Source organism: Alexandromys fortis, unplaced genomic scaffold (genome assembly GCF_014885135.2).
Source record: "Alexandromys fortis isolate MF-2015 unplaced genomic scaffold, M_Fortis_MF-2015_v1.1 scaffold_63, whole genome shotgun sequence".
Lineage (NCBI taxonomy): Eukaryota > Metazoa > Chordata > Mammalia > Rodentia > Cricetidae > Alexandromys > Alexandromys fortis.
The window spans coordinates 4,638,159-4,660,526 of record NW_026067953.1 but is presented as its reverse complement, the minus strand read 5'-3'; the positions used below and the strand labels follow the sequence as shown (position 1 = coordinate 4,660,526).

The 22,368-nt window shown below is 40.2% G+C and overlaps 1 protein-coding gene across 2 annotated transcripts in view; it reads left to right on the top strand.

Annotated features, from left to right (window-relative positions):
- Positions 1-5,537: 5,537 nt before the first annotated feature.
- Positions 5,538-22,368, top strand: part of Eml5 (EMAP like 5) — a 120,097-nt gene continuing 103,266 nt past the window's right edge. For both annotated transcript variants that reach the window (XM_050151402.1, XM_050151401.1), the window contains exons 1-2: positions 5,538-6,092; positions 17,527-17,686. In XM_050151402.1, coding sequence (XP_050007359.1) covers positions 5,896-6,092; positions 17,527-17,686 — 357 coding nt within the window. In that variant the 5' untranslated portion in view covers positions 5,538-5,895. The remainder of the gene's footprint in view (positions 6,093-17,526; positions 17,687-22,368) is intronic.

Below are 22,368 nucleotides of genomic sequence, written 5' to 3'. Positions count from 1 at the left end.
CACCTAACCTACTCAGGGGTGAACGTCAGACCAGAGAGTGAACACGTCTCAGGAAAGGTAGATGAACTATCCTGAGAAATACTACCAAAGTTGCCTTCTGGCTTTCACAGGTGCATGTGCATATATCCTTGCATGGACATGAACGCAAACACAAACCACATACATACACACGTACACAAACTGTAACTAGAATGCTGAACTGAGGTTGGAGAGATGACTCAGTGGACACGAGAACTGGCTGTTCTTCCAGAAGACCAGGATTTGATTCCCAATACTCATATGGCACTAACAACCACACTGTTCCAAGGGATCTGATACTTCTCTGGCTTCCACTGGCAATGCATACATGTGGGATACAGATATACACTCAACCTAAACAGCCATAAAATGAATAATTTTTATGTATTTATTTTTATATTTTTATTTATATGTATTTATATATAATATATGTTTATTCTAATGTAATATTTTTGGAGATAGAGAGTTGTCAAAGGGGTCATGACCCACAGGTTAAAAACTGCTGGTCTGAAGAATGGATAAGGAATGGTACATTTACATAATGGAGTACTACACAGCAGAAAAAAATGACATCTTGAATTTTGCAGGCAAATGGATGGAGCTAGAAAACATCATTTAGAGTGAGGTAACCCAGACACAGAAAGATAATTATCACATGTACTCACTCTTACGTGGTTTTTAAACATAAAGCAAAGAAAACCAGCCCACAAACCACAATCCCAGAGAACCTAGACAACAATGAGGACCCTAAGAGAGACATACATAGATCTAATCTACGTGGGAAGTAGAAAAAGACAAGATCTCCTGAGTAAATTGGGAGCATAGGGACCTTGGGAGAGGGTCGAAGGGGAGGGAAGAGACAGGGAGAAGAGCAGAGAAAAATGTAGAGCTCAATTAAAAAAAAAAGAACTGCTAGTCTATAAAATCATATGGTGTTCCATGGGTCATCCTTGTAAATTAGCAAGTCAAGGGCAAGACAACCTGCTAAGAGAATTAATGCACAGATTGAGTCTATTAGGCACCAGGAGAGCTATGACAGCCATCTGAAAAGGGTGAAGGAAAACCATGAGAAGAAAAAAAAGTCAAAGATCTAGGTGCCTGGGTCCAGCTGAAGCACCGGCCAGCTCCACCCAGAGAAGTAAGGTTTGTGCAGACAGACAGAAAAGAGCTCGGGCTGTTGAGTTTCTGGAATCCATTCCCTCTGAATTCATGTGTTAATGCACACATACACACACACACACACACACACACACACACACACACAATGCAGAAGACCTAGAGTGCTAAAAGTTTTTTTTAAAAAATAAGAAAATGTTGGTGGCAGTTCCCTATGAGTTAGAGAGTTTAGCACGGCTCGAGCTCCAAGCTTATTTTCTTATTAGAGTTCTTGGTTTCCTTTGATCCCTTTCTGACAAGTTAGGGACTTTTTCATGTGACATTGCTTCCCACACAACAACTCAGAGGAGGAGAAACTCCATTTCTTCCATTAAAAAAAAATAGAAATCTACCCAGCAGTTCATGAGTGAGTAGTCACTTTGTCATCTCTCTGACTTCATTCCACCCTCATCTTCCTGGAGGCACCGATTCATCCTCATCCCTCATGCAGAATTTTCCTGCCCACATCCGGCTCCTTTAGCATCTCTTTTTCTGGGCCAAGCACCATTCAGGTATTTCCCCAAACAAACAGAATTCTCTTCTCATAAAAAAAAAATAAGATTCTCTTTTAACATTTATTTTAAAGCTCTCGCAAAATAGACCCAGAATAGTTTTAAAATTACCCATATCACAAATCTTAGCACGTTGGTATCCTTTGTTCCAGTTGTCATTATATTATATAACTGGGCTCATTCTATATATACATTTATTTTGTATTCTGCCTAAAAATTTTATGCATTCTATTATAGAAAATTTTCATTGCTGCCAGAATGTATCAGGAAAAAAACAATTTTCAATGATTTTTATATTTTTCCATATTAGCTGGATGAGTTTGCTTAAAAATTATCCTTCTGGCTAGACAGTTTAGATTCTATATTGCAATTCTCCCAATTTGTGTTATAGTAAATATTTTTATCCCTTTTTAAAAAATATAATACTGAGCTTAGTAAAAACTAGGCAAGCACACACGAATCTTCTCCACTTTTTTTTTTTTTTTGGCTATTCTATTGGGATGAACTGGCAAGCTGAAGTACAAGGTCCTCTTAAGTCTTAAGATGAGCACTGAAGTGCTTCTTGAGAGATGGGAAGTGGCACGGTTAGATACAAGATTTTCCTTCTACCGATAACTCAAGTAGCCGACTCTACGGAAGAGATAATTAAAATCTGAATCAAACTGTGGTGATGGGGGGGGGGAGCTGGGAGAGTGTGGATGTAGAGACAGGATGGGAGTCAGTGATATTTCTGAAACAGAGAGCCAGGTATGGGCGGTGAGAAACAGTGAGGATCAGAGGCAACTTACCTTGCTATCTGCCTAACTAAGATGATACTGATTTTATTTTTTTTTTCAATACAGAAAGAGACAATGATTAAAGAGTGCAGATGTGCAGGAAAAGATAATTCGGTATGGGACTCATTTTATTTGGATTATATGCCAATTTTTAAAAGCTTTGGGTGGAATCTAATAGACTCGTGGAACCATTGTTCTCAGGCATGGGACATCTGTTGTTTTTGCCAGTCTGACATCTGGCGCTCCTTCGCAGGAGGAATTTTGGGTGCCAGTCTGGGTTAGAAGGAGCCTCGTCTCAGAGCTGCATTTTTTTTACACCTGCTTTTTAATTAAGTTGCTGGTGTCTCTGGTTTGGTAAACAGAGATGGGGGATGATTGAGCATCCAGGTCTACCCTGAGAATCACTAGAGGCAGCCATCCCTTAATCTTAATACCCCTGGAAGGGCTGGTTTTCCCCATCCTCTTGCTCTGCGGCTTTGACACACCTGACACTCCTCTGTCGCATCCATAACCCAAGTCAGCTAATTAGAGACAATGAAGTTGATGTTTACTAATTTCCAGGAGATGGCCAAAAATTAAAGCTATTTCTCAGGGATTTCGAGCTAAGGGGATTGGTCTATAGATGGAGTTGTTGACAATTATTTTGCTTGTCTGGCAACTGAAGCAACACCAAATAAATCCGGGCTAGTTCTATGACTGGTTCTGACTGGCATCCTAGGGTTCAACTACACTGATGCCAGTTCCTGCACTTTTCAGTCTTCGAGACATTACAATTCTCTTTCATCTTAAGGCAGTTTACAACCAATAACCTCTGACTAACACAGTCATAGGGTATGAGTATCAGAAAATGATTGCTTTCTGATAAAACCAAGAGGAGTGCTACTGTGAGTACATCAGATTTTGTTTTATATTTAATGGTTGACATAGATATAAGGAACATCTGCCATAGGGTCTATGTCCAAATAAGAGTGATCAAAAGCATGGGTGTAGAAATTAAAACATTATTACAATTTATAACTGCCTGAAGTCGATAGCTAGAATATCATAAATTTTAGTTATGTTTTACATGCTTTTCTTTGTGTGTGTGTGTGTGTGTGTGTGTGTGTGTACACATGCATGTATACTTGCCTTTGCGTGTGTGAGTAGAGGCCAGTGGTCCATGTTGGATATCTTCCTCTGTGCATCTTATTCAATTTTTTAAAACTACATTCTTTTTAATTATGGGGGGGCACATGTATAAGTGGGAGTCAGAGGACAACCCGTGAGGGTGAAGGGTTGGTTCTTCATTATACCACATGGTTCTCAGGAATCAGATTCAGGTTGCCCGGCGGTGACAAGCTCCTTTATCTGCTGAGCCATTTTGCTGGCCCCATCTTTTTCGAGACAAACTCTCGCACTGAACCTGGGCCTCCGTCTTTTTTTAGCTAGGCTGGATGGTCAGTGAAGCCCAGGATACACCTACCTCTGCCTCCCTAGCGTTCAGCACTTAGGGACCTGGAGATCCAAGCCTCACACTTGCTCAGCAAACACGTTCCCCTCTGAGCCATCGCCCTGGTGCCGACCTTCTGTTTCTTTTCTGGGTTGAAGGATGCATGGCACGGTGCTGACATGCGAACAGCACCAGGAAACTCTAATAGACTTCAATTTTAGAACACACTTCAAGTATCTGGAACATGCAGCTTCATAGTAGGACTTTGTATTTCAAGAAGCAGATTGCCAAGGGATGATGGTTCTGTTACTTCAAATGTCCACCAGGTGTCCGTTTGTTGATCCAAGGAATATCTGGGGTCTGGTTGCCACACTATATTTGCGCGACTTTCAGAGAGTGACAGCAAACACGTCATCTAGCAGCAGAGGCTTGACTGCCCTTTCTGCTCTGACGCTAGTAACAGATCACATAAGAACTGGTCAGATTTGGTCTCCTTCCTTGGGTATTCATGAGTGGTTCATTTTCTAGCCACTGCTGTGCCTCAGCCATCTCTTTTAGTCAGGAGTTGTCATTTGAGGACGGCTTAATTAAGAATGTTTTTGCTTCATACTCTACCCTTGGGTCATTAAAAATTGCAATGGAAAATATGATAATGGGAAAATAAATTGTTTAAATCTATTATTAATCTGAAGTTCTTAAATATGTGTCATGGGATCTGTAAAACACTGTGCTGAAAAAAAATTGGTACAGAAAGAAATTCTTATTCTACATCCTGCCTCATAAAATAATATGTAGCTAGTAATTAATATTTTACATATGTACAGCAACAAATATTTAATTTTTTCCAAATGTAGTGCTTGAATTTACATAGTCAATGTCTCTTTCAGGGGTGGTCTACCTAGCTACAATAATTTAGACCATTTGATCTCATCTCACAATTACGCTAAAACATGGCCTTCAAGAAGTCATTTTAATTATGATATAATTGCTGCTATCCAAAACAGCAATTGAAAGAACGTCTGGCGGTGGGAGTGGGGATGAGGGTGGTGGCAGTGACAAGCATTTGTGATCCCAGTATTCAAGAGGCAGAAACAGGAGGATCATGAGTTTGAGGCCTGTTCAGCAATAGTATCATCAAATCCAGGAGCCAGCGCTATTTACTAGGACATTGTATCTAAAGTGTCAAAAGTACATTTGCGAGGTCGGATTTTATTCTTGGCAAATTCATGAACCAGAGAGCACTATAAATAAGCAGAAATACACACATAAGGTATGGAGGAGGTGGTTAAGGGATGTTAATTCACAGGCATATGAAGTAGCTGAGGTTGCTCAGATTCCTGGGCAAGAAAGCCGAACAACAGCAATCCAGCTCTGAGAGGTTCAGTGAGGAATTCAGGTCCCGCGAGGGTGGGAACACGTACTTAGATCTTAGTAGGGAGGGCTGCGGGTGAGCCTGGAGCCCCCGATTCTACTCTAACTCCGGGAGGGGCGGGGCTGCCTTGTGGGCGGGGCTAGCGCAGAGGAGGGGCGGGGCGAGAGCCCGGGAGGGCGGGGCCGCGCGTCTCCGCCCGCCCGCCCGCCCCTCAGCTGGGTTCGGGAGCGCGCGGCGCGGTACCGCCGGGCTGTGGAGGCGAGGCTGCGGCTAGACTTGAGCGCCGCAGGTGACCCCGGCGGGGAGCCGGGCGCGCGGGGCCGGCTGAGAAGCGGCGGGCCCCCCGGGCTTGGGTCGTCTTTCCGCCTAGACACAGGGCTGAGGAGACGCGCGGCGAGCTCCGAGACGCTCGAGGCTCCCTGACGGCCGGCGGGGCTAGCGGCCCTCGGCATGTTCGGTGAGGCGAGGCTTTTCCTCCCGCCCGTGGGCTGAGACGGCGGCGGCCACACGAGCGAGATGCACCTGCCGGGCTCGGCTTAGAGGAGCGTCCGGGCCGCCAGCGGGAGAGCTTTGGTCGTCCAGAGCCGGCGGCGACCGCGGGCCCGAACCGCAGCGACGGGTGGGCGCCCCGACATGGCGGCCCGGAGCGCCCCGAGCTGCCACCTGCGGCTCGAGTGGGTGTACGGCTACCGGGGCCACCAGTGCCGCAACAACCTCTACTACACCGCCGCCAAGGAGATTGTGTACTTCGTGGCGGGGGTCGGCGTGGTGTACAGCCCCCGGGAGCATCGGCAGAAGTTCTACCGCGGCCACAGCGACGACATCATCAGGTATGGGGCTCCCGGGAGCGCTGTCACCCCTGCCAAGCGCTCTCGGAGTTTGCACCGGCCTGTCCTTCGGGGAAGTCGTGACCACTCCTGCAAAGGAGCATCACCCAGGGACGCGAGGCGCGTCTGTCTGATCCCGAGCCCACCTACTGAGCACTCGGCTTTCTAGGGAAGCCTCCTCCCGACCCACCGGGTCGTGAGGACGGTCCGCAGGGCAGTCACCTCCATGGTTTTGTGACCTTTCCCATTCCATCAAAGTCAGGAAACTTGTCGAAAGGTTGTTTGGCTAACACTTTTTCCTTTTTAGACCCGTGACTGGTTTCCCGTTAAAGGAGATCTTAGAGAGCCAGCGGTAGAAAATACTTAACCGACCCAAGCTCCGCAGAGCGGAGGCTGGACTTGGGGAGCGCAGCACACGGTGCCCAGGAGGGTGCTCGACTCTTGGCCGTACTTGTTAGTTCAGGTTTCGTTACCAGCAGTTATCGGCAGAGAGACTCGGGTATTTCTCTCGAGGCAGTTCACGGGAGGTTAAAAATCACACTGGAAGGCAGTTTGAGGGTGTCTGTCTTATGTGAGAAATAATCTCACTGATTTCCAGTCCTGTTGTTTATCTTCATCCGAGTAATCTTAAATTGGCTTTCCTGTTTATAATTTAAATCACAGGGTGTGTGTGTTTTGCTCTTTATTGATCTGCATCTTAAAGTTGGTCGTGATGTTTACATTTCTCTGGGAAGCTGTGCATTCAAAGGCTAATTTTCAGCATCTCAGCCGAACTTTTAAGTTAGGAGCATTAGAATTGATTATTGCCCCAAGCACATTTCTGCCTTCTATCGTAGTGACTATATTACAGAAAAATTTGAGAGTGTGTTTGTGTTACTGTTTCTGAGTTTTTAACACAGGTTCTGTTATCAAATTTAATTTTATTCCTTCATGGATGTTTCACAAGATTCAAATTAGTATCGTGGTTTGATGTCTTGTAAGCAAGACGCTCTGGTGCTGAAATTCCATGAAGTTGTGTTATTTTGGCCCTCTCTACATCTATAAGGGGGAAGAGGGCCTAATGCAAACAGAAGGTCAGATAGGATGGAGCCAAGGGAAAGTAATCAGAATCTGAAATTGTAGAGTATGGAAGGCATGGTGGGGGCTTTTATCATATTACTCAGTTGGTTTTATAGACACTGCAGTGGAGGTTTACTAGATTCCACATTTAGAAAGGAATCTGAGAAGCAATTTTATTCTCCTCAAATTAGGCTTTTTCTGTGGTGGTGCTGATGAGGGCTTTAGACCTAAAACCAAAATCACTAACTTGAACAGAAGTTGTAGTGATTACTGATCTTATTCACCCGAAGAGCAGATTTTTCCCAGTCTCTTTTCTTTCTACAATCCTGTCATGCCTGTCCTTCTCCAAGGACTTGGGCTCTAACTTTACTGACATCAAGTAGCTTTGAGTAGCAGCCCCCTCCAGATAGTCTGAGGTTAAATTCAGAGAGTAGCGCTGGTGTAAAGGACAGTGAGCTCTTTATAGGGAGTGCAGTTCCATTGTTTCTGCTCCTTGTGAGAGCCCTGTTATATGGAGGGTCTCCTAAACTTGATGTGACTTATTTGAGGGAGATGAAGTTATGTCTCCATTCTTTTTTTTAATTAATTAATTAATTAATTTATTGAAGATTTCTGTCTCTTCCCCGCCACTGCCTCCCATTTCCCTCCCCCTCCCCCCAGAAAGACCCCCTCCCTTGTCAGCCCAAAGATCAATCAGGGTCCCTGCCCTGTGGGAAGTCCAAGGACCACCCACCTCCATCCAGGTCTAGTAAGGTGTGTCTCCATTCTTCTAACATTAGTTAGAAGTTATATTCCACATTGCTTGAATTTTTTATTTATTTATTTTTTATATCGCAGATTAAGCCCAGGGCCTTACACATAATCAAGTGCTGTATCACCAAGCTACGCTGACTGCAAGTTTTATATTTCATTTCAGTAAACTATAAAGAAGGTCGTACTTTTGCCTTCTGTAAGAGTTGTGCAACCTATACATCTGTCTCAAAATACTTCCAAACAGCAAACATACTCTACATGTCTGTGATTTGTGTAAATGAAACATTCTTACATAATTTATGACAATTTAAAAGGATTTCCTGAAAACTTGTAGTGGGTAGTAAAATCTGAACCATACAGCATACTAAATTGTGGTACAGATTTAATACAATACTAAGAATAAAATTGAGAAATCAAAGTGCTTTAGAAATTGTATTTCAGATAGTAATGACAGATTATTCTTGTGAAATAAAACAGTCAAACATTAAAACCCATTTTTTTTCAGTATTCCATGACCTGTAAGCATAGAAACCATTCCAGTAATTGCTCAGTTATTTCATGGCAGAAGATACAGCATTCATAAATGTGATGGATAGTAGAAAACAATGTTATGATATTAGCCTTAATAATGAAAATGTTTTCATCAGTTTTATTCCCTGCTGTGGGATAAGGCTCTTGTACACTGTAAAGATTTGTCACTTGTATTAGTTTAATAAAACACTGACTAGCCAGTAGTGAGGCAGGAGGTATAGACAGGGTGACCAGACTAAGAATTCTGGGAAGAGAAAAGGCAGAGTGAGTCATCAACCAGACACAGAGGAAGCAAGATGAGAATGCCTTACTGAGAAAAGGTACCAAGCCACATGACTAAACATAGACAAGAATTATAGATTAACTTAAGTTGTAAGAGCTAGTTAATAATAAGCCTGAGCTAATAGGCCAAACAGTTTATAATTAATATAAGCCTCTGTGTGTTTCTTTGGGACTGAATGGCTGCAGGACCAGGCAGGACAGAAACTTCCCACATTTACTTAAAATTTGCTTGTGATTTTTTTTGGTAAAATATAACTCCAGATGAAGACTGTTTTAAAATGAACAAGTAATTGTCATGTGGTTTTTAAAAATGTAAGTGCTATACTGGTTGTAAAATTTGAATAGTCTGTTACTTGGTCCTTCTATAATCTTACTGTCATCTAGGATGACTCAAGGTGATTCCATTTGACATCACATCATTTTTTTACATCGCTTATAGTTATTTGTCTTCCTTCTTTTGCTCTGTATCTTTGTGTACTAAACTGCTCTGGTCGTTTATCCTTTACTAGTATTTATTCCAGTAACTTGTTTATATTTGGAAGTGAACTTCATTGTCAAAATAATGCAGGGCCTTTTCTTTGTGTGTGTGGTGTGTGTGCACATGTGCATGTGTTTCAAGTTCTGTTGTTTCAGTTTCTCTATTTGGTATTAGCAGTGGTTTTAATTCTAAGATAATATTTTGCTAGTTCTAGTTTTAACAAAAGATGCTTATCAATGACCTGATCTAAAACGTTTCTTTAAAAATGTTTTGAAACTTTTTCTAATTGAAAATTTTTTCCAAAGGATTTTATAGCTTTTAAATTATGTTTTCCTTGTTACTGCCCATCAATATTTATTTGATAAAGTAGTGGATATTAGCAAATGTTTTCAAGTTATGTATACCAGGAAGGACCATGGATGGGATATAGTTAACTTGGTGTGTTTTTACATTAAACTTTGTTTTACTCAGTTATCCACAGTTTATAGATCTAGAACTTGAAATGTTTAAAAATGAATTTCATCTATTCCTGAAAAAGGCTATTTCTTCCTATTTTCCTTAAAGACTCATCTTAATTCTTCTGAGAAATAGTGCTATCATCTGACATACTCTTGTGTTAGAACAGAATAGTAAGTAGTTATTTTACTGCCTTCTTCTCCCTCCCACTTACCTTTGGTTCTATTTTGCAGTAGCCATTTCTCTCGGGATCACCAGTGATCTAACACATTGCCAAATTCAGTAGCTGGTTATTGGTTTACATCTTTTTGAATTTTTGTCACCATTTGACACATTTGGTCATGCCCATCTTACTAAGATACTTTCTAAAAATATTTCCAAAAGTTATACAACTGCTTACATGTGTGTATTAATTATAACCTTTAAATCTGTATAAAACATTTGTGTCCTTAAACGGTTATCATTTATTTTTAGTGAAAACATTAAAAGTCCTTCTAGTTTTATGAAATACAGAGTACATTTTCATTAGAGCCATCTTACTGTGAAGTACCAGACTTCTTACTCCTAACTATGACTTAGGTCTCAGTGATAATCTTTTCCCCATCCATACCCTGTGTCTTGTTTTCCCTGGTCTCTTATCACCACCCTTTGACTCTCAAGTTGTATGAGATCAGTTTAAAAAACAATTCCATATATGTGGAAGATCTTGTAATTTGTTTTATTTTACTTAGCAGTGATCTTAAGTTCCAACTGTGCTGTCAAAATGATTTTGTCCTCTTTATGGAAGAATAGCATTTTTTTATTGGTGTGTGTGTGTGTGTGTGTGTGTGTGTGTGTGTGTGTGTAAAAGTAAGGAGAATCTGGACTATGAAGAACATTTTAGGTACTGTGGAAGGGAGGCCTCGCTGTTCAGGTGATGCTTCAGAAACTTGGAGGTGAGGAACTATACTGTGTAGAAATCTGAGTAAAGGGTAGACCAGGCAAAGGGACTCTTCTAAAGAAGCTCTAAAGTAGAAGTCCTAATGGATTTGAGGAACAGTAAGAGAATTGGTGTGGCTGGAGTAGCATGAACTTGGGTTTAGTGAGGTAAAGATGATATGGAATAGATTGTATAGAAACTTGCTGAGAGAGTTTTGGCTTTCTCTCTGAGACTAGAAACTTTTTTTTTTTTTTTAACAATTGTGGTGGTTTGAATAAGAATGGTCCCCATAGGCTTTTTGATTTGAATACTTAGTCATTACAGAGTGGCACTACTTGAGTAGGATTAGGAGGTGTGACCTTGTTGGAGGAAGTGTGTCGCTGAGGGTGGGCTTTTAGGTTTCAAAGCTTAAGCCAGGCCCAGTGTCTTTCTCCTCCTGCTGCCTTTGGATCTAGATGTAGAACTCCCAGCTACTTCTCCAGCACCCTGCCTGCCTGTGTGTCACCATGCTCCCTGCCATAATGGTAACAGACCAAACTGCTGTAACTATAAGCAAGCCCCAGTTAAAGGCTTTCTTTTACCAGAGTTGCTGTGGTCATGGTGTCTCTTCAAGCAATAGAACACTGACTAAGACAACAATTTAATGAAGTTACTGGCTTGGAGAATAGCAAAGTCACACTGGCTTTTATATTCAGAATATACTGGAGAAGAGGAGCAGGAGGGAAGCAGGGGAACCACTGAGGGGCCTGTTGTAGTTCTTTCCAGAAGTATTGGTAACTTGGACCCACCAGGAGATACTGAGAAGAGTAATAGTGAAAGCAGTGAAAAAGGTAAAGTTATGGGTGTATTTTAAAGATAGGAGCAGTATTGTTGATTAATGAATCAGCTGTAAATTAGAAGAGATCAATAATGATCACAGAAATGTTTATCAGAACATATGGAGAATTGGAGTTAGCAATTAAATGAATGGGAAAGATTATAAAAAGCATTTTCTGTTTGTGGAAAAAGGGAAAAATCAAAAGCCCTGTGTTAGAATAGTTCAATTTAAGATACTTCATAGATAAGTAAGTGGGGTCATAAACTAGACAGCTGAACAGTTATGCCTATAACTCAAGGAAGCAGTCTGGTATGGCTACTATAAACTGGGATTATCAGCATGTAAGTAATGAAGCCGTGAGTCTCCATGAAGTCACCAGGGTAGCAAGTATAGACAGAGAACAGATCTGGAAATGGATTTCTGTTGTGCTCCAATATTCAAATGCAGGGGGGGGGGTGAAAAATGAAATAACAAAAATGTATCCAGAGGAACAGAAGGGAAAATGAGGAGTATAGGGACATCAGGTATGACCAAGCCTGTTTCCCATTAGTGAAGATGTTAGCTGTCTTGTGGTTATTACATTACAGTTATAAAGCCTGTCCAGGAGACCATTATATCCAAAGGATCAGGGGAAAGGAGATCCAGGAAGAAGTCAAAACTGGCTGTTATTAATACATAAATCTAGCACCCTTTAGGATATTCCAGCAGCTCCTATTTGTTATTTAAAACAAACTACCAAACAATAGCATGTGACTGGCAGCTCTCATTCTTACGACTCACAGCGTGAGTAGTAATTCAGATTAGCAATAGAAACAAATGCAGATTCTTATGTCTTACACTGCTACCATACTTAGCTTTCCATAACTGTGACACAGTTCCTGAGAAAGGAGGAAATCTGTATTTCCACTTACGGTTTTCAGAGATTACGGTTGAAGGTTGAGGTCTTTTGTTGCTTAGGGGCTGAAGCAAGGCAGAATATCATGGTGCAGTGCTATTGGCAAAGGAGACTGCTGACTTCAGGATAGCCATGCAGTGCATAGAAGGGGAGAGGAAGAGGACCAGCAGAAGGAAAGGGGAGGGCAGGGAAGGGAGAGGGGAAAAATAATCTGGAAATTGTCTACCACCTTCACTTCGGAACTAAAGAAGGCATTACTTCATTCTCCTTCCCATTATATTGAATCTATGTCTTGGCATATTTTGCGAGGACTTCCTCCAATCTTTTGCGCTGCCTCCAGTGTGGAATGCTGTATTTCATACTCCATTCTGTATGCGATAGGGGATGTGATTCTAGATTATTCACTTGAACTTTTTTGGTACCTGCAGACTTGAGCAGTTCAGGTCCACAGTGTATGTAACAGATAGATTATGTTTTTGCTTAAAATAACAGAAGCTTTTCCAAATATTATGGGAAATCCCCACACTTTTAGGTGGTGCTAAAGTTTTTGTTGTTATAAAGGATGGTATGAAAGCAATTTTCATAATTGTTCTTTGTTGAGGATTATTTTATTCAAAATTTCCTTTGAACTTTAGCAGCTTGTTTGGAAATTCAGTCAACAAATATTGACTGAATAACTCCATGTACTGATCATTGTTCTAGATGCTTGGAGTTCAAAATGAAGAAAGTGTGTGCATGTAAAGTTTCTTCTCTATTGGTTGGCATGGAGATTTTAATGGAAAGAGTTAGACCCATATAAATAGTAATTTTCTTTTTCTTTTTTAAATTTATTTATTTTTATTTTATGTACATTGGTGTTTTGGCTGCAGGTAAGTTTGTGTGAGAGTGTCAGATGTTGGAGTTTCAGATAGTTGTTACCACCTATGTGGGTGCTGGGATTTGAACCCGGGTCCTTTGGGAGAGCAATCTATGCCCTTAACTGCTGAGCCATCTTTCCAATGCCCATATATATATATACACAATAGTAATTTTAAATAATTGATAATTACTGTTAAGTGGATTAGGATAATTAGGATAATTAGAATATTTTGAAATCACTAAGAGTTTAGAGAAAGCTTCTCAGCACAAAATACATTTGATGTAAAGGATAAATGAGGCAAAGATTTTATAGATTATTCTAGACAAAAACTTTAAAAGCACAATTATGTACTTAGAAATATATATTTATTTATGTGTAAGTGTATTTGTCCTGCCATGAAAGGGAGCATAAATAAAAGTTAGAAGTTTAAGTTGATAAATATTTATAAAAAAGAAATATATATTTAATAACAAAGAAAATGGCCATGAATTTGAGAGAGAGAAAAGGGGTGCATAAGAGAGGTTAGAAGAAGGAAAGGAAAAGGAGGGCAATGATGCATTTATATTATAATTTAAAACATAAAATTATTTTTAAAAACTATTTTACGATTTCATCTTATCCCAGCCAGAACAGCTAAGATTTAAAAAAAGAAAAAGAAATGACAACAAATGCTGGTGTGGATGTGGCAAAAGGGGAACTCTTTTGCATTGTTATATAGTGGTAGACCCTACTTGCTGTAATATTGACCTTCCAAATGAATGTCTGTTCATGCAACAGTAGAAAAACTATGTGTCTTAGTCAGTGTTCTGTTGCTGTGAAGAGTTACCATGACCGTGCCATTTTTTTTCTTTCTTCTTTTTTTTTTATTCTTTGTTTGTTTGTTTAACAGCCCTAACTGTCCTGGAACTCACTCTGTAGATCAGGCTGGCCTCCAACTCACAGAGATTTACCTGTCTCTGCCTCTGAGTGCTGGAACTAAAGGTATGCACTACCACCACCCAGCCATGGAAAGCATTTAATTTATAGTTTTAGAGGTTTAGTTCATTGTCATCGTGGTGGGGAGCTTGGTGGTATGTAGGCAGACATGGTGCTAGAGAAGTAGTTGAGAGTTCTACATCTGAATCTGCAGGCAGCAGGAAGGGAGAGAGCCTCTGGGTCTGGCTTGAGCTTCTGAAATGTTGAAGCTCACCTCCAGTGACATACTTCCTCCAGTAAGGCTGCACCTCTTCATCCTTCCAAATAGTGCCATTCCCTGGTTACTAATCATTCAAATCTATGAGACTGTGGGGGCCATTCTTATTCAAACCACCACATTATATATGGAAGTAACCAATCACCCTATTGATTGGATTTGAGGCCACAGGAGGGAGTTCATGCCGGATACTGTAGGCATGATCAAAACCCATAGCTAGGGAAGTTATAGGCTCCTTTGGAGAACCCATTGATATTGGAGGAAGGAGAGGAATGCTGTTCAATGTTTTCTCTGGACATGGCGTGGCTCTTGGTTGTGTGGCATTTTCCTTAGAATTGAAACATTCCTTCTGTGCATGAAGAGGAGGCTCGTGAGACTTAGGAGGTAAACAAATAGTCATAAGTCTGGGAGAACATAAACTTGGAAGATTCTTGGAGGCCCCTTGTCAGATTATTAAAAGAAGTGAAAGACTGATGGAGGAAGAGACTAGCTGAGCTGGAGGGAGATTCTTAGACTGGCAGCTACTACAGGCTGTGTAAAGAGCTCCTTTGTGAGTTGTCACCATTGTTGGAGTGGGCTTTTCAGTGATGCAGCTGCTTTTAACTCATCCTTGTTCCATGTGACTCCTCACCCATACTCCTGTATGGTGACAATAAAAATTTTGGTTCATTAAGTTGAACATTGGTATGATCTTTACTTTGATCTCTTGGGTTCCTTTTTTGGGGGTGAAGAGATATTTGTGTGCAGTGTTTTCACCCAAAATATGTCACAAATGTTGCTTATTTCAGGCATTTCATGTAAATGAATCCATAGAATGGGAGGCACTTATATGTATATTTTTCCGTGTAGTGTTAAAATTCAGAGTTCATCTCTGTTGCAATATACTATTAGCACTTTGTTTCTTTTTTCTCCATTCAGTTGATGAACATTTGAGCTGTCACTTTTTGCTGTTATACAAGTATACAAGACTTGTGTGGACATATGTTTTTACTCCTTTTAGGAATGAATCTAGAAATAGAATTGTTACATCCTATAGTAACTTTGCTAAACTGTTCTTCAAACTGGCTCTAGATTTTATAGTCCCACAAATAACATTTAAAAGGATCCAATTTCCTGTATTATTTTTATTTAATTATGACTGGTATTCTGTTGACCTTAGATCAATTTAGGAAGCATTGTCACCTTGAGACTATTACATTCTTCCAAGCCTAGAACTGATGTGATTTTTCTATTTAGACCTTTTAAAATGACTTGCAGTCGGGCTTCTAGATTTCAGCATAGAAGGAATAACTTCCTTAAGTTTATTGTATATTTGCTCTTGTTGGTGCTCCTATAATTTCTTGATTTTTTTGTTCTCTGCTAGTGTACAGAAATGCATTTGAGTGTTTTTTAAAGTCAAGTCTGATACTTTAAACTCACTTGTAGAAACATTTATCTAGTAGAATATTTTGTTTCCTGCCTTCTGCTGATGTATGTGCATAGACCTTACTAATTGTTAGGTTTTGTCTTACTCTTAAAGACGTGTTGATACTTTCTGTAAATTCCATATCATATTGCTGTTTTTTATAATGAGATTAAAATTTACTACTGTCACAGTGTACGTGCTACCAAGTGCCATTTTGGACATTAAGATTTAGCCATTTTCCCCCCATTTTCATTTTTTCCTTTAAAGCATGACATTACCTTTATTTATTTTAACTTCTTTATTAAATTTTTTTGGGTTTCACATCATATGCCCCAATTCTGTTCACCTCCAAGTCCTCCACATATTATCCCATCATTCCCGTTGCATCCCTCTACACTCGAAAGAAAACAAAACAAAGTAAGCAAGCAAACAAAGCAAGAACAGAAAAAGAAAAGAGAAAACCCATTAAATCAAAACAGAACAAAAAAACATACCCAAAACAGCAAAATCTCTGCTTCTCCTTCTCTCCTGCCTCTCCATCACCTCTTCATTCGACCTGATGGCATTGGAGGCTTCAGTGTGTCATATACTGTATCCCTTTGTCCCATGAGCTTGACTGGCAACTGTTCATTGCAATGAGTCATTGGTCTGGTTCAAGGCCTCTGGTTTTTGGTACACCATCCTCACTGAATCTTCACCAGAGCTCTTCTGGGGTATCCTATGTCTTGGAGATCTTGCGGATACCATTCTGCAGGACCAGTCCCTTCACAAGCTCCAGTAGGACCCAGATGGGGTAGATGCTAGGGTGGGTCAAGCCAAGGCCCAGTTGTGGGCCTAGGTGTTAGCCAGTCAGGTCAGAGCCACTGGGGCCACCAGCCTCCAGTGAGGTGGTAGAGTCAACTTCTCTCCATGCATGCCCTCAGGATAGGTTCATCCTCTCTTGCCTGTGGTGAGAGGTGGGGGCCCTCTCTCCTGAATTCAGGGGCCGGCTCTCTTGCTGTAGTGGGCAGTGAGAGGTAAGGCCAGGCTCTCCCAGGGCAGTGAAGGGCAGGACTGTTGTATGTGTAATATGGTTTATAATGTACATTCGCATATGCATATTCGTGGGTGCACATGTTTGGGGTGCATGTGCCTATGGATATGAGTGCTTGTGGAGGCTTGAGATTCATGTTGGACTCATCCTTGATTGCCCTTATACCTTATTCAGTGAGGCCAGTTCTTTCTGTGACACACAGAGCTCTCTGATATAGGCATTTCTTGCCAACCAGCTTGCTTTGGGGATCCTCTGCTCTCCAAGGTTGGAATTATAGATGGTCTGCCGTGTCCACATGGTGTTTAGTGAGTTCCAGGAGTATGAGCTGCAATCTTCATATTCTCCTGAGAAGTACTTAACCATGGAGCCATCTTCCTGGCTCCTAGATTTAGTCCAGTATTAGTCAATAAAAGAAATGGTATGATACAACCATGAATACCAAATGAAAAATGGCATGTGATAGACAGGTTGTTATAAATTTGTTACTGTAATTCTCTTGATCTTTTATGAGATCTCTTTCTTTTGAGAAGTTTATGTATACTGTATGCAGTTTATGAAGGCTATAATTAGTTTATCATTAACTTTATGTAGTATATTATTAAGTATTCTTAGTAAAAATTTTTATAGAAATTATTTCTGAATACAAATTATTTAAGATGAACAAAGTCTAAAGTATAAATATCTATATCAAATGCTACAAAAATTTGATAAGCAATTTTCAAGTCTTATTGTTTACTTATTTATTCTTTGTTTTCTAGTCTTGCACTACATCCTGAGCGAGTGTTGGTAGCAACAGGACAAGTTGGGAAAGAGCCATACATCTGTGTTTGGGATTCTTACACTGTTCAGACCGTGTCTGTTCTGAAGGATGTTCATACACATGGTATAGCTTGTTTAGCATTCGACTTGGATGGACAGGTACATGATAATTTTTCTCCTTTCTTAACAATTTTTGTTTCAATGCTTGCTATAAGAAATTATTAGTCTATAATATAGAATTAAAAAAATTGATAAAAAGTTTTTGTTTATTCAAAGGTGATAAAGTATAAGTGAGATGGGTAGATGTCATAGCTAACAAAAATAAAAACAACAAGGGGTATTGTTTTAATCATTACAAAGAACTTTCTCAGTCAAATTGTTCTAAGAGTCAAAGAAACTCTCATTCAATGGAATATTACCTGGTTGTTACAAAAAATTTTGTCTGCAATTATTTTGCAGGTAAGGTATTTAGGTAGTGCATATGGAAGATAACTTAGGAAAATTAAGTTTCTATAAGTAGACCTGTGTATATTTTAATTTTCAGTTACTTTAAAGTTGTTCTTTCAAAATTATCTTTTTATTGAAAATGAGACAATATCTGTGAGTTACTTTTATACAAAACCAAAGATCAAAGCAATAAATGTAATTATCACCTCACTGGTTGATTGGTTTCCAAATTATCCTCTAACAAGCCAAGACTTTTTGTAGTTCTGTATAGAAGCTGTTATGAATAAAACATATTTTTAAAAATGGTTGTTAATTTATAATTGTTAAATATTTTGTGTTTAAATTAGATTTTAAAGTCATTTTAACATATAGAAAATTTTACTTACTTGCTTTTTATTATTGTTGTAGATCTAGACTCTAGATCTAGATTGTAGTATGGCTGTCTTAGAGGAAATTATAGTCAGCAGATACCTTTCTTTTGCCCGAGGCACAACACCTCCCAGTAGTGTGGATTCCTGACTTTCTGGTAAGGGATCTGGGAAGACTTCACTGGAGCCTCTCAGAATAAGTGCCCTTAGGTTTCATGGTGATTAGTGATTGTGAAAACTCAGTTCATGCCCCATGTTTGCTAATAGCTTTCAAGTCCTTTACATTTTATCAGAATTTCACTTTCTTTCTTAAAAGAATATCTTCCTTACACCAAAGGAGTATAAAGCATTATTAAACAAATCTACAAAATTAGTTTAAAATTCCTTTTCACGGGTTTTGTGAAATTTAAGATGTTTTAAACTATAAGAGATCATGAGTATTCTTTAGATATAATTTCTTCATTTTTAAAGTTTCTTTTATTTTTAATATATTATATTGCCCAGATGTCCCTTCTACGGAGAAACTGCTTCCATGCTGTTTACTGCTCGGAAGCACTTCATCATGCTTACTTTGAACTATGAGAAATTGTGAATACTTGTATTTTATCATCTTGTCTTCATGAGGGCATGTTGTTAAAATTGAAACTTAGAAACCCAGAGATATGGAGTACACACTATGTACTTGGCATTTTCCTATACCTGCATTATTTCATTTACTCCTCATGACAACCATATGAAATAGATTCTGTTATCATCTCTACTTTGCAGAAAAAGACACTGAGACCGAGAAAGATTAAATAATTTGTTCCAGGTTAACAGCTAATGAGTGGAACCAGAGCAGGTACCAGGTCTCAGACTCCAAAGCTCATGTTTCTAACAATGCTTTACTGCCTTCCAAACGTTAGGGTCCAAGAGAAGCCCCCAAAGTAGATCAACAGCTACATATTCAGTATCAAGAGCGCTTTATTAATTGCAACATTGGGGTGGCTCTTGGCAACCCCTAAAGAAGGTCACAAGCTCCTTTTAAGCGGACTTAGGGGAACTCCAGAGAGCAGGGATTAATCTGGGACTGATTGGTGGAGAAGAGATTAGTATGGGGGCTGATTGGTTTAAGGATCTAGTGGTTAGGGACCATCTAGCAGCAGGGTAGGGAAAGCTATCTTTAGTTATCAGGAGACTGGGGAACACCTGCTAAGCCAGCAAAGGGGCTTTGGGGGTCTGCTAAGCCAGCAAAAGGGGCCATAGGGTACCTGCCAAGCTAGCAGAAGGCTGTGGTTTTTCTGAGGACTGTGTGTTTAGCTCTGTCCATTTTAGTGAACTGAAACTAAGGCTTAGATTTCTGTTGGCTACTAGGAGAGCCTGGTCTGCCTCCTCCCAGCTCTCTCATCCTCCCCCTCCCGCCACCTTGAGTAGTGGGGCATCTCATCCTGGAGATGCATTTTCCGAATCTATAGGCTTTGTATTGCTGTCTCAGAACCATCAGCTGGACCGTAGAGATCTGTGATGATCACCAGGTTTCCTGACCAGAACTTGTGGGACATAGGAGGCAGTGCTTTCTCATAGACTGCATGCAGTTCAGATTAGAGTTGTTTCTGCACCTGAGACAGAACTAGTAGGGAGGAAAGAAAATTTTTGGTCATCAAATGCAGCCACTAATTCTGCCCTAAGATTAATCAAAATAAGTGGTGGCCTGACATACATGATCTCAAATGGGGTCAGGCCTAGGGTGTAAGGAGAATTGTGAACGTTCTAGAGAGCAAAGGGGAGGAGAGACACCCAGTCACTGCCGGTACCAAGGGCTAATTTGGTTAAGGTCTCCTTTAGGGTCCAGTTCATTCTTTCTACCTGGCCCATAGTTTGGGAACAAAAAGCACAGTGAAGTTTCCAATTGGTCCCTATAGACTTGACTAGTTTTTGTGTTTGTTACCTAAGAGATGAATGCAGGTCCATTATCAGAGCCCAAGAGCACAGGAAGCCATACCTCGGAGTAATTTCTTCCAGTAGCTTCTTGACCATCTCGTGCTTAGTTGGGAAAGCCTCAGTCCATCCTGAAAAGGTATCTATAAAAACTAGAAATACTTATAGCCATATAGGCCTTTACCTCTGTGAAGGCTATCTCCCACTTGGCGCCCAGCCAAGCTCCTCTCTCCTGGTGTCCAGTTCTTGTGACTCTACTTATTGTCTTGACAAGATGGCAGGTGGGACATCAACTTAGAGCTTCTGCTGTTTTGGCCTTAAGGTCAAAGACCTTAAGATGTGCTCTTCTCAAGAAGTCCCATATTTTCTTTCTCCATAGTGAGAACCTTGGTGTATTTGTTGGACTAGTTGAGTGGCAAAGTCTGATGGGAGGATGATTTGTTCATTGGGGGTCCTGAACTATTCCTCCATGTAAGTGTGCACAAGTGAATTCTATGGAGCTCTTGGTCAGTGTAAGCTGAAATTCTGGCAGTGTGGGTGTTACCATCTTTGGTGGTATGACCAGCAGGATAGCTGCTGTCTGGAGGACAGCCTCCTTTGCTGGCATTAGCACATCTGCTAGGTAAACCTCAGCCTCTAGATTCAGTTAGCTCGAGCCTCCAAGAGGGGAAAAAAAAAAAACAAAAACAAAAACCACAGACCACGGAACAAGAAACAGAACAGACCAAGACAAAGAGAGCTCACTTACTTACTAGCGGGCCAGGTTGTCAGACACTCAACATAGTGGGTCTCTGGGAGGCTTCCCAGACCATGCACCAGTGTTAGGTTCAAGAGATTTTAGTGAACCAAAACTAAGGTTTAGATTTTTGTCAGGCTCCTAGGAAAGCCTGGTCTCACCCCCACCCAGCTCTCTCACCAAACATGTAAGTTAGGAGGTAGTGGTTTATCGATCAAGAAATTCATCCTTTGAAGAGTAAAGTTAATGTAAGGAACTTTTTGAAATTGAAGATAAGGAAATTATTTTAATGTCATAATTTGAAAAGTATATTTGAGCAAACATACCCATTTATAAAACTCTTTATGAGATAATGAGTAGGAAATATTGTCTAATGTTTTCATTTTCTGCTAGAATTAAAAGCATATGTGATAATTTAGGATTTATTCCCTACTAGGTAGCAATACTAAATATTCTTTTCCTAAAGGCTTTCTTTTAAATGAGCTGAATAGATATATAAATACTAGTAACCTGTCTTCTTGAGGATAATTAAGGCCTGAAAAGTCTATTTCTAGAAATCTGTAATAAACAGGGACTGAAGTTTCATACAGCAATAGGAGGAGGTAGTGGGTAATTTACCTTATAATTTACCTAAAAATATAGACACATATTATAAAAATATAGTATTCATTATTTTAAAAATCATGTGTGTGTGTGTGTGTGTGTGTGTGTGTGTGCGCGCGCACAAGCAAATATACTTGGCTGTACGGGCACGTGTAGAGGCCAGAAGTCAACACTGAGATGTCTTCCTCAACTGTTTTACCACCTTATGTTTTGAGGCAGTCTCTGATTAAACCTAGAACCCAAATTTTCAGCTATGCTGACTGGCCGAGGAGAGCCCGGCTCCACCTGTGTCTGCTTTGCAGAGCCGGAGTTACGGACCCATGCCTCAGTGTTCAGCTTTTCCTGTTGGTGCTGGGGCTCTGAGTCATGTCCTCAGGCTTATGCAGTGAGCACGTCACCCATGTGCCGTCTCCCCCACCCACAATAGTTTCTAACAGAAACATAAATTATAGTTAAAACTCTGTTCATTTCTAGAACAAGCTAAGGATGAAGTAGTTTTTAAGTCTAATTTTGTGAAAAGCCCACAAACTGGCACAAAAATAAAATGTATCAGTTTACCTTTGTAAAATTTGTAATGTTCTTTCTAACAGCAAAATGGTTAATTCTTATAGAATAAACAAGACCGCACAACCGTCCATACTAGAACTGATCCCATTTGGTTTAAATCATAATTCTACCCATGCGAAGCTGTTCTGACTGGGCACTAGGTGGCATTTTTCATTTGAACAGAGAACATGGATTTGTAAAGCTAATTATGTATGACTTATGGT